The sequence below is a fragment of the Plasmodium fragile genome, assembly GCF_000956335.1.
Source record: "Plasmodium fragile strain nilgiri unplaced genomic scaffold supercont1.63, whole genome shotgun sequence".
Taxonomy (NCBI): domain Eukaryota; phylum Apicomplexa; class Aconoidasida; order Haemosporida; family Plasmodiidae; genus Plasmodium; species Plasmodium fragile.
This window is the reverse complement of record NW_012192643.1, coordinates 20,730-33,039: the sequence shown is the minus strand read 5'-3', so window position 1 is coordinate 33,039 and position 12,310 is coordinate 20,730. Positions and strand designations below refer to the sequence as shown.

Below are 12,310 nucleotides of genomic sequence, written 5' to 3'. Positions count from 1 at the left end.
AAGCACTACGTTATATGTTTTGTCCCAGACGCGAAGTTGTACACGTTGGCATAGAGAACGATTCAAGAAGTGATGAGCGCAGTGATGAAAAAAAGGTGATTTCTCTTTTTTGTGTGCGTGTTCAAGAATACACACTATATGGCAATTGTATGATTATTTACGCACTGACTTTGTGCACATGTTTTAAATGTGCTTTGCCTTCTTTCCCACCGCAGCATTTTCCACCTTGTGTTGTTATTAATTAATTAATTTTTCTTTTCTTTTTTTTTTTTTTAAATGTTGCTTTTCTCGTTCGCCTCCCCTCGCCCTATTCGTCACGTGTCGTGTTTTCTCCCTTCCCATTTTTTTATTCGTACCATCAGTTCCCTGTTTTATGAACCCATTCGTTTTTTAAAATGGCACATGTCGTGTATTAACACACGTCTGTGAGAGAGCAAGTGCGTGCTGACGCAATTGTGTGCGTCATGCATGTGTTATACATATATAGCATATGGACTATATGAAGACAACTTTTTTTTTTTTTTTTTTTTTTTCTATTCTCCCAAGAACACATAATTTTTTTTAGAAAAGTCTTTTACCTAATTTGAACCCACGAAAAGTGAACATTTACGCGTCGTATGTGCGTACACATGTGTACAAATATGTATACACATATATAAATTTTTCCTTTGAGGGGAAAGTCAATTTTACCCCTTTTCACGAAGGAAATAACCAACACCCCGGCGGGAGGAGCACATCTGAGAGGAAAAAAAAAATACGACCCTTCGCAGTTGCCACATTTTAAGGTTTTTGAGAGTGCGAATGCAAGTGCTCACTTTTTTTTGCCTAATACTCAGTTAAAAAGCTTCCGTTTTGAGGCTGTTGCTGGTGGTTCTCCATTTTGTAGGGAATGGTGCGGTGTGTTTGTTTTGACACACAAAGTTGGCTGCTCCGGTCAAGGGCTGCAGCTCACAGTTGCGCCATGTATGATATGTGTGGGGAGGATTCTTTGAACAAACGAGCAGAGTTATCGTAACGATCGTAACGATCAGGATGCACAGGTGATTACTCGGTATCTATATCGATGATCCCCCCCCTTCCCCAAAGGTGCATCTCTGCCTGCGCCTATATTCGCCCGCGCCATGTGAAAAAACAGTGTTGCTTTTCCCCCTCCTCCTGCACACCTTTCCCCCATGTGGGCACTTCGTAATCCCCAATGGATAATATTGTTAAGCTACTTACGGAAAAAAAACAACTATCGTTGTGCGAATATGTGAAGCGCATAGGTCCAGAGAATTTCACACATTGTGACCCAACCCATTTGGAAAATTTTCTAAACAAATTGAGAGAAATACAAAATGCAGAAAATGAAAAAGGAGAGAAAGAGGAGGGGGAAGATTATGTGGTGGAAGCGCCTCCACTCATCAACATCAGTAGCATCCACGAGTGTAATGAAGAGCCACCCAATGGGAGCATATTTATCGACACATATAAAAAAGCAGACTTAATGAACGAATTAAAACATATAGGTCTGGAAATTATTAAACAGAGTGAAGTCGCCGTTGTGATCTTAGCTGGTGGTATGGGGTCCCGACTTGGCTTCAGGAAACCAAAGGGGTTACTAGAAATTACTCCAGTTCTGAAGAAGACATTTTTCCAGTTTTATTTTGAGCAAGTAAAATTTTTAGAAGAGTACACTGCAGCAGTTGACACGATTAAGGGAATCCATGATGATCATGCCAATGGGAAAAGGAACGTGGGCCGTGCTAACCGCTCATGTGCAAGAGGGGAGGAGGACCCGTCCCCCAAAAGTGGCACCTCTAACGAAACGAACATCTACGTGTACGTAATGACATCCCAGTATACACACGACGAAACGGTTCACTTTTTGGAAGAGAACAAATTTTTTGGATTAAAAAAGGAAAATATAAAATTTTTTAAGCAGAGTAATAATTATGCCACCGATTTTAACTACAATATTGTGCTGTCCAATCAAAATACCTTCCTGACATCCCCCGGGGGAAATGGAGACCTCTTTAGTGCCCTCAACAAAAACGAAATAATTGAAGATATGGTCCAAAAACATATAAAATATATACAAGTTGTAAGTATTGATAATGTGTTAAATAAAATATCGGACCCTGTGTTAATTGGTTTTTGTTCCTTTTTCAATTGCGACGTTGCTAATAAGGCGGTTAAAATGGAGGATGTAGGATCCATGGGCATCTTTTGCTTAAAGACAGAAGGAAAAAAACAGCCAAAGGATAAGGACGTCAAAAATGAATTCTCCGTTTGTGAATACACAGAAGTGAACGAATACATATTGAACAACCCAGAGCTCTTTACATATGGTAATATTTGTCACCACATTTTTTCACTACCTTTTTTACAACAGATTGTAAAAGGTAAACTTTACAACAATATGAAGATGCATAGAATAGTGCGGAAGAAGGAGTGCTACAATTTTGGGGCGGATAAAAATGGGGAAGACAAGCCCTTGGTAACTTCCTCCCCCTTGTACTGCTACGAATATTTTATATTTGATGTTTTTAAATATGCCAAAAGGATTTTATCTTTAGAAGTTTCCAGAGAAAATGAATTTTATCCAATAAAAAGTAACGACAATGGAATGGCTATTCTAAATGCACAAAAAAAATTAAGTAAAATGCATAGATCGTGGCTTGAAAATATGAAATTCACCATAGTTCCTAACCCTGTGGAAAATCTCAATTGGTGCGAAATTTCTCCTCTTGTGTCTTACGATGGAACTTTTTTTTTTCACTTGCCTGCACAGAAAAATGTGCATCTGCCCTTTGCTCTCGATTCGGCTTCATCCTCATAACTCCTCATTTGGAAGCAGCCCTTTAAAAAAAAAAAAACACATATATACACATGCACGCGGACTTTACAATGTATACAGGGGTAAGGAAAAACGTATCCTGACCCAGTTGTACCACTTAGCCTAGCACACATAGTTGCTCGCATCTGTAGCCTCCTCAATCGGATATACTCACGTGCTTCTTCAACTCAAGGAATTTTGCGTCCATCCGGTAGGACCAGAGGGTCCCTAATTTTTTTGGGTTTTGCAAAGTGGTTGTCGAACAGGATCTTCTTCTGCTCTTCGTTGATCACTGGGAATTTGTCGCCAACCTGGGGGTGAGACGGTCACGTAGCGGTGGTGAGGTGGTAGTGAAGAGGTAGTTAAGCGGTAACAAATGGTGCACTTGTGTACGTGTCCACCGCCGTTGCCTTCGTCGCTTCTCCCAACTGTACCTTTAAGTTACGTTCCTTGGCATGTCCGGGCTGCAAATAATGTTTGGGTGGGGAGAGTACCGAATGTGGAAAGGTTTAATCATGCAGTGGAACAGCACGTTAAGTATTGTACACACATTCGAAAAAAAATAAAAGCATAATGCATTTTTTTTTTTTTTTTTTAATGCGATGCAGCGCAGAAATGGGGGCTAATTGGGACGAAGTGTGAAATAGGACAAGTGCACTTATAAATCTACACTTTTGCACAAGTGTGCACATTTTCATTTTTCATCCTGCTCACCGCTGCCTGGATCACAAATCTGGGTTCCTTATCCCGCTCGCTCTCCTCCAGCTTCTTATCGTAAGGGGGTCTGTTCTCCTGCAAGGAAGGGGAATCACAAATGGAAGTTGAGAGAAGGAAAGCGTTACATGGTGTGGGGACTGACTACGCAAATGTGTCTTCCTCATAACGCGTAAGTGTGCACGTGTATCTAATCGCTTGTAGGGACCCTCCACTGTTGCGTCTCTCTCCTTCTGTCCAAGCGCGCTTAGCCTACCTCGATATTCATTATAGTTCCATCAGAGTGCACATAAAAAATGTCGCACTTGAATAAGTCATAATTTATTTGCTTATCTGGTGGAGCTCTTTTATTATAATTCTCGATGAACTTCCTGGCGTTAACAAATCTGTTAGGGTCCCTGTAAAGTAAGCTCTTTAACTTTTTCCTTCTGTAGAAATGCATATTAGTTGTGGGATCTCCGTCTCTTATTATTTCATCTAGGGATGGAAAAATATTCGAATCCGATTTTTCATTTTCATACTGAAATCCTTCTTCCCTTAATTTCTTTTTTATGTCTATTTCGACAGGTTCAAAACTGCTTATAATATTTTTAAAAGGAGAAAAATAATACAGATTTGTCATTGGACTGGCTGGTTTTTTTGCATATTTTTCAAATTTTTTATCATTTCTTATGTTTAATTCGTAACACTCGAACTTCCTTTCTGGTCTCTGCGTATTTGACTGGTACAATTTGTTGCTTATCTTTTTCATGCAATTTTTTGGGCATCTCTTTTGCTTTACAAAATGGTATGGTCTTTTCGATTTTTTCACTCCATTGGGGAAGGCAGCTTCGGTTAACTGGGCGGCGCTACAAATGCTTCTGCTGTAGCATCGTAGTGAACTTACGAGAATGGTTATATGTCTACAGGCCAAGAAAAGAATCACATGAAGGAGGATTTTCCCATTCGCCAGCCTGTACATTTATGCGAACAGGGGTAGGAACATCACGCACACACATGACATGTGGTACGAAGTGGTGAGGAACAAAAAAGTGTCACAAAAAAAAAAAAAAAACAGGAAACACATTAAATGGGGGAACTTATTAAGATAGTATTTTTCTTCCTCTCTCGCCAACACAACAAAAAATATGTTCCCCTTTTGGGGAGAAGAGAAATGCAATTCCTTTTTTTTTTTTTTTTTTATAATGAGAAATTTCTAGGGATGTTTGCCTATTTGACCCTTCTTCACAAGCCGCGATGATACACTAATTGACCTGTGGTAGGAAATTTTTCACAATTTGGCATTTTTGTTCATTTATTCCACCCCGCCCTTTTCGTAATCTTCTTTCAGTTGTGTATTCTTTTCAGCACATTTGCTCAGATGCAAGAGGGATCTGAAAACCTGTGCGTGCTTCGCGCGCCCTATTTCCCGAAGTGCTTAAGTCTTTATATTTTATACACTTACAAACGGGGCAGCTCCCCAAATGGCTGTTGCACAAATGACAATTTTATCACGTGGGCAAGCTGGGCCGCCCCACCAATCAGGATGACACAAAAAGTTTTCTAAATTTAAAAATTAAGGATTCAAAAATTAAAAGGTAAAATTAAAAAAATAAATACACACCCGTCTCGCGGTTTTACTCCAACTGAAAAAAAAATATATATATTTCACAATTTGGGGCGGATGTGGTCATTTAAAAACGCAAAAAAAAGGCGGGCTTTTAGAACACACACTGGACGGAATTAAATCACGCGGCTGTATTTTGTACTGATAGGCAAAAGGGGGTTGCAATCATACCACCCCACAGGGTACAGGGTACAGCGTACGCGTAAGGGGAGTGGCGATGATAACGTTTTCTCCTTTTTTTTTTCTTCCTTTTTTACGATATCCGGTGGCTCGTTATGTATAGCCACACGCACACCATGGTGCAAGGGCGAGTGGAACTCGGTAGGTACAATGGTCCAAACATTGGCATGCACCTTTGCTCACTTGCCCCCTCATTACTCCACCCCTTCCCTTTCACGAGGCGACCTACTCTTCCGCATTCCAATCTTTGAACATGAGGATGAAATCGTCCATGCCCAATTTTTGCGGAGCGAATTTCATCTCTGAGTTAATTTTGTTTCCCTCTTGAGTTAAAATTTGGTTAGCCGTGTACTGCTTGCTCTGATGTATTTGTAGAATTCTTTCCTCCACTGTTTTTTCCAAAACGAACTTGTAAATGCTAACGTCCTTTAGCTGTCCAATTCTGTGTACGCGCTCGAAGGCCTGATCTTCAACAGCAGGGTTCCACCACAAGTCCATCAAGTACACCTTGGACGAAACGGTAAGGTTGAGACCGACTCCACCTGCTTTCAGCGAACATAGGAGAACTTTCCCGGAAAATTTTTCTACAACAGTTGGAGAAGAAGGTTCAGTAAATCCAATTCCTGGCTGATACACTTTCCCCTTTTGTACATTAAACCAATGGAGAGTAGTTTTTCTCTCTTCATATGTTAAAGACCCGTCATATATTTTGTTTGGAATATCATGTAGGGTTAATAATTTTTGAATAATTTTAAGAAATCCAATCCATTGTGAAAATACAACAATGTGCAATTCGTTTTGCATGTCATTTTGTATATGATCAAATAATTGCTTCAATTTTGTGGAGTAAACGAAGTTTTCCTTTTTCATTTTTTTTAGCAGGTCGTCCAGAGGAGACTTATTCTCCTGTAGCGTTTTCAACGATTTTAAGCTTATGTACTGATTGCACTGTGGGCATTTCTTTTCTGCTATTTGGGTTAAGTGAAAATAATTGTCTGCACATTTTTTGCACATGATATGCATGCATTTGCTAATTAGTGGATACACAGCGTCTTCCAAGCAGATTACGCATTGAATTGGGTTTCCTCCTTTTAGCAGCTCTATCATTTGGATGTACTCATCGTCCAGTTCATTTGAATGCGTCGCGCCTAGCATGAAGTTGTATATGAGGTCGTTTCCCTGCTTCGTTGTCCCTTCTGTTATGTCCTTACGGTAGGAACTGCTAAATGGAGTGCCTTCGCCAGCGCTGCCATTTGCGGGGAGAACATCATTTCCTCGTCCTTCCTTTCCCCCTGTCCACTCATCGTCGTCCTTCTTCTGCAGCGCGTTGTTTATGTCCTCGCGATTCCATTCCTCGAAAAAAGGCTTAGAGAACAAAAGAAGCGGGTGCGAGCAGCACTGTCTTAGCCTCAGCAGCAACTGCAGCACGTGGGAATAATGACTTAACACATTCCCATCATGCATGTAGGTGTCAAATTTGGTTTTGCTTCGGTAAAATATGGCCCGGTAAAAATCTTCTTCCTCCATTGAAAATTTCAGCTTCAAGAGGTGCACATTTTTTTTCGGAAGAGATATAATATAGTCCCCATTTTTTGTCCTTGACTTTTTTGTTCTCCTCAACAAAATGGGGGATGATATTTTCCTTACTACATCCAAGGCTAAGTTCAATTTGTTCTTGTTCACGTAGTCTATAATTTCTTTGTTCCACCATTCAATGGTTCCATATGGTTTTATTCCTAAAAATCGGAACAGCGGGAATATGTCAAATATGGAGTTCTGTATAGGCGTTCCCGTCAAGCACCAGTTTCTTTCTCCTCGTAATTTCCACACTGCAATGGACTGAATGGAATTTTTATTTTTTATCACATGTGCTTCATCAATTATAATTCTTCTCCATGTTATTCTATACAAGGGACACTCTTTCTTCAGGCTTCCCCCTTTTGTGTTCTTCCTATCGTCACTTGATTTCAGCATGCTATTATTCGTCGTCGCCATCTTGGTTCCCAGAATAGTCTTCTTGAAAAAGTTGTTTATTTTGGGGATCTCATTATATGATCCACTTTGTAGACTCGCTTTCGAACTGATGCCTTTTTCTTCCTTTGTACTCCCCTTGGTCCATCCCACGTCCCCATGCTCACGCTTACTCTTCCCAATATCATCATTCTCCCCCACATGTGTATTATCTTCACCATCCTGCCGTTTCTTACTTAGCGTATTTTTATACTCAGAGACTAGGGTTGAATAGGTGGTCAGCACGACCGTGTACTTACACAACTCTTCGCTGGTTATATCTTTGGAGGTTCCGTAATAAATGTAGGACGTGAGGAAACCCTCCTTGGTGTGTTTCTCGATTTCTTGTTTCCACTGATAGATCAGTGCTAATGGGGCAATAATTAATGTCCCCCCTTTTTTAATATTACATCCCTTGATGGTATTTTCTATCAAACAAATAATATTGTTCTTATTTTCCTTCTTACCATTTCGTAAATGCAATTTGTTCTGGTAAACATCGTGAGCTATTAATCCAATGCTTTGTATAGTTTTTCCCAACCCCATTTCATCTGATAAAATGCCACCCCTGAATTGGGGCACATACTGCGGGTACGTTAGCGAAAAGCACCCCGTTAATTTGTTTACATAGAAATATTTTAGCACGCACACCAAGTTGTCTTTCTCGTAAATTTTTATGTTGGGGATGAATGAGTGTTCTTCCCACAGGGGGTTAAGCGGCTGCTTGTTCCGAATGTCGTCCTCGTCATCATCGTCATCATCATCATCAGCGGCGGCGGCGTTTTGTTCGCCGCTGTTGTCTGCCCTTTGGTCGCGCGACTTGACCTTCTCCCTCTTGATGGCCAAGTCGCTCAGTTTCACATGGCGTTGGGACGGTGTGTCCATCGGTTCGCTCTTACACTGAGACAGAGCGCCCTGCGTGAGAGCCAACTCCGGGGACAACTTCTCATGTATTATAGAAAGCACCTGCGTGGGGTTCTTTGCCACGCCTTGAAAATGAGGATTATCCTTGACAACTTCATCAATAACGATTTCTTTTATGTCCTCGTTTTTTCTGATTTTTTCTTTGAAATATTCTGGAGGGTTTTCCTTGGTGTACATCCACCACACTCCTTCCGCCTGGTACGTTTTCAACGTAGGTTTGAAGTAAAACTCGTCCGGGTGAATTTCCTCGAACTCGTCTAGCAAGTACCCTCCTCGATATTTCTCCTCCATAAAAACCATGTTCGTTGCATCTTCGTTGTTTTCCTCCATCTCGTTTTCGCTGAGGGAGTCCACAATTTCGTCTTCCTCCTTGGTTACGCTTAGAGAGGCCGGGTCTAACGAGGGGTCGGGGAGTTGATAAAGCGAGGTAAAGCTTGCCAATGCGGTTGCGGTGAAGGCGGTGCCAGTCAAACGATTTGCGACGAGTATCACTCTACATAGAAGCAGTGCCCCCCCAGTCTGAGAGGTTTTAATTGTATACCCCTCAGAGGAGCCAATAACAAAAAAAGGTTTCTTTTTTTTTTTTTGCATGTTCACATTTTTCCCGTTATCTTACCTAGGACAGAACGCCTGGAGCCGCCCAGCGCCTTGTAGGGGGTGCTGAAACCAGAGGAGTTGTCCCCCACCTTGTCCTTCTTGCCATACACGGATGTGTCGCTCTTAAGAACACTATTAGACGACAACAAGGTTTCCTTATTTATCCTGATATGAGAACTTTCAAAAGAATCCATATCGACATTTTTTGCTAATCGTAGTGGTGTGATTCTAAGCTCCTTAAATAAATTATCCACACTGCATTTAATTAAAGAATTATACTCATGAAATTTATGAGAGTCAATTTTAAAAGAATCAGGGTATAAAATGACATGAATAAAAGTTCTTAAGCTCCCCCCAAATTTTAAGTCAGATAAGGAAATTTTTTCTAACATAATTTCAATTCTTATTGCATTCAAAACGAGGAGTACACATAATGTCTTGGACAAATTGCTTTTAATTTTGGAGATGTCTCGATTATTATGATGCTTGATTCTTATACATGGGTACCCCTCCTTAATATCTTTTAAAATTTCACTTTTGCATTTATCAAATTCTATGAACTTTTTATTTGCGGATAGAATTTTACTGGAGTCCATATGAACTTCTGAATATTGTTCATTGCATAATGGAGAATTGTTCCCTTTCTTTGTTAATACTTTTTTCTTTTTTACTTTTTTATTATTTGTGGGAATATTTCTACCTATCACTTTAATATAATCATTAGACATGACGTAATTTTTATTTACCTTTAGCATATACATGGGAGAATATGACCGCTTTGTTGATTTCGGTGTTATTTCATAGCTGATCTCAATATCTTTGTCACTCTTTACGTCGCATATTTCGCTCGACAGAATTATGGAGTCCGTTTCTATACACCCTAAATAATACTCAAAGAAAACTCCTTTTTCCCTTATCAACTGGGCTCTCCTGTTCGACGCCTCGAATTCTTTCATCTTCGCCGATTTTATTTGCTCATAGTTGTAAAAGTTTATGTCCTCTATAATTTCAACTGCGTGGGGGAAAGGAGCGATTGCTTTGAATAATCACGTTGAGCCTCTTTATATATGTATGTGCGTGTGTGCAGGACATAACACAGCAGAACCAACATGAATCGGACATTGGTAATAAGCAAAACACATCAATTTTGCGAACGGGAAAAAGGAAATATAATATAGGTCTCCCTTTCACCCCACTTGAATAACTTACTGTCACTGCATCCCTCCATTGGCATGTTGTAGTTGCTCTTTCCTGGAGGCACGCCCCCAAGGTTATCAAACCTTGACACTTTGTTGCACCGAGGCTCGTTTTCATTTAAAGTTATAATTTCTATGACGTCGTTATCATAGTTCTCCTCCCCCAACTTGCCAACTGCTTCTTCACAATTATTCTTTTCATTTTTAAAATAATTTGAACTTGTCATTTAAGATAAAAATAATCATTTATGCTTTTGCAGATGAGAAGGAGAAAAAAAAAAAAAAAAAAAAAAAAAAAATAAAAAACGATAATATAAAAAAAAAAAAAAAAAGTGCGAAAATGGGTAGCCAGAAGGGGTGAAAAAATTGGGTAAAGAGAAGACAAGGTGAAGACAGAAATCATCAACTCAAATGTTTACAAAATTAAGAACTGAAACAAATGCGCAGGCGAGCGCACTGATGAACGGAGGGGCATACGAAGGGGGACAGCAGTGGACTACGTATATAATTGAACATAGGTAAATGCATGTGCCATCGCATGAATGACCCTTGGGTATTGTGATGGATGACGAGAGATAGAAAAAGGCTTACAGTTCTACCTTATGCACATTCGTGTGCGTGCTTTTACTTGCCATTGATTATCTTATACTGCTAAATAGCGCATTCCCCGTGGCTATTTAACGCCATTAAAAATAGCGAGTTTCGCAAAATGCACAACATAAATTAAAGTTGTTAAAAAATGTTGCATTTGCTTTGGGGGAATTTCGAATTTATGTGAATTATTTTATACTTATGATTGGTGTAAATATAACAATGCTGATGTTGATAATAATGCTAATGATAACGATAATGTTCCCCGTTTTTTTTTTTTTTTTTTTTTTTTTTTTTCTCATTGAATGTATATTTTTTTTTGTGTAAATTTGGCTATTTACCAATTTCGAGCGGTTACAAAAAAAAAAAAAAAAAAAAAAAATATTGGAGAACAAACGGGATGGGGCGAAATGAAAGGAGAAAATTAAAAAGGGAAATAATGGGAAAACAAAATAATAGAACGGGAAAATGATAAGTACGAGAGGAATAGAGAAATCAAAACCTAATTCAGACTGACCTTATGTGTTTTTTATACTTATAAGGAAAACACTATAAACCGTGTGGTGTGAAATTTCTCATCTTTAAATGGGCCATGGTGGTGATGTTACGAAGCATGCAATAAAGAACACTTCCTTTCAGTTGTTCATACAAATTATGGCTTTTCATTTTTGCAATTCTGTTCACGCTTCCCTTTTTTGTATTACATGTGTATGCAAAAAAAAAAAAAAAAAAAATGTAGTAAAACTGTAGTGTGTGCGGGCGCGGCTAAGTCCGACGTGGAAATAACGCGTCCAATTTGTCACTTCCCAACGGTGTAAAATCTGTCATTCGCAAAATTGCCAATTGTGTAAATTCGCCACCTGTCATATCTGACATTTGCGAAAATAAATGGACGCATGCGGCAAAGTCGCCGGCAAGGGGATATCAAGAACACGGCGAGTAGGAACGATTTATTTTTGCCAAGGGCGATGATTTCAAAGCGTTTCCCAGGGGCCCAATTATCATCCGCATCCCTTCCTCGCGTAACCTCTCCACGGTAACTTTGCGTACCTCCTGAGCGCTTGGGAAAATTGCCCCACACATGTGACCCTGGCATTTATGTAAAATTGCGCGCGCGTGGGAAAAAAATAAAATAAAATAAAACGTGTAAAAATGCGCACACATTTTTTAAGCACGCTGCGCGGGAACGTCCATTTCCCTTCAATAAAAAGGACTTCGCTTCCACCTCTTTCTCTCTCTTCCATTTAACACTATTTAAGCAAAGCACGAACGCGCAAAAGCACAAATGTGCAAACGGGGAAAAAGAAAATTAACCCCCGCTCCCTCATCCTTTAAAAGATAACTAACGGCCATTCGGTATGCTATTCCCACGGGCTGAACGCATAAGCACAATTTAAAAATGAGTACTGCTAAGCATACCTTCCTTTTTTGTACATATTACTAATATAAGGTCTCTCTTCTACTGCACATAAGGCTCAAAGGCGCACGCATGCTCATTCTCGCATATGTGTATGCGTTTATTGCATGTTAAATTGCGCACATGTGAGGTGTACCTTTTTTTTTTTTTTTTCTTAGCGTGTAAACGCAAAATAATACATTCACTGAAAAAAAAAAAAAAAATAATATCCAATGTGCGCGTAACACTTATCATAAATATGTATGTATACATATTTT

The 12,310-nt window shown here is 39.6% G+C and overlaps 3 protein-coding genes across 3 annotated transcripts; 1 reads left to right on the top strand and 2 right to left on the bottom strand.

Moving 5' to 3' along the window:
* Positions 1 to 1,195: 1,195 nt before the first annotated feature.
* Positions 1,196 to 2,821, top strand: AK88_04439 (uncharacterized protein; the record flags this gene model as incomplete). The annotated part of the gene is made up of 1 exon (XM_012482049.1): positions 1,196 to 2,821. One exon carries the CDS (start codon positions 1,196 to 1,198, stop codon positions 2,819 to 2,821), a length of 1,626 nt encoding a protein of 541 aa, XP_012337472.1.
* Positions 2,822 to 3,006: 185 nt separating this feature from the next.
* Positions 3,007 to 4,493, bottom strand: AK88_04438 (uncharacterized protein; the record flags this gene model as incomplete). Its single annotated transcript, XM_012482048.1, has 4 exons — positions 3,007 to 3,129; positions 3,253 to 3,282; positions 3,533 to 3,610; positions 3,789 to 4,493. The coding sequence occupies 4 exons, from the start codon at positions 4,491 to 4,493 to the stop codon at positions 3,007 to 3,009; spliced, it is 936 nt and encodes a 311-aa protein (XP_012337471.1).
* Positions 4,494 to 5,543: 1,050 nt separating this feature from the next.
* On the bottom strand, positions 5,544 to 10,272 carry AK88_04437 (uncharacterized protein; the record flags this gene model as incomplete). Its single annotated transcript, XM_012482047.1, has 3 exons — positions 5,544 to 8,647; positions 8,869 to 9,861; positions 10,059 to 10,272. 3 exons carry the CDS (start codon positions 10,270 to 10,272, stop codon positions 5,544 to 5,546), a joined length of 4,311 nt encoding a protein of 1,436 aa, XP_012337470.1.
* Between the last annotated feature and the right edge of the window lie 2,038 nt (positions 10,273 to 12,310).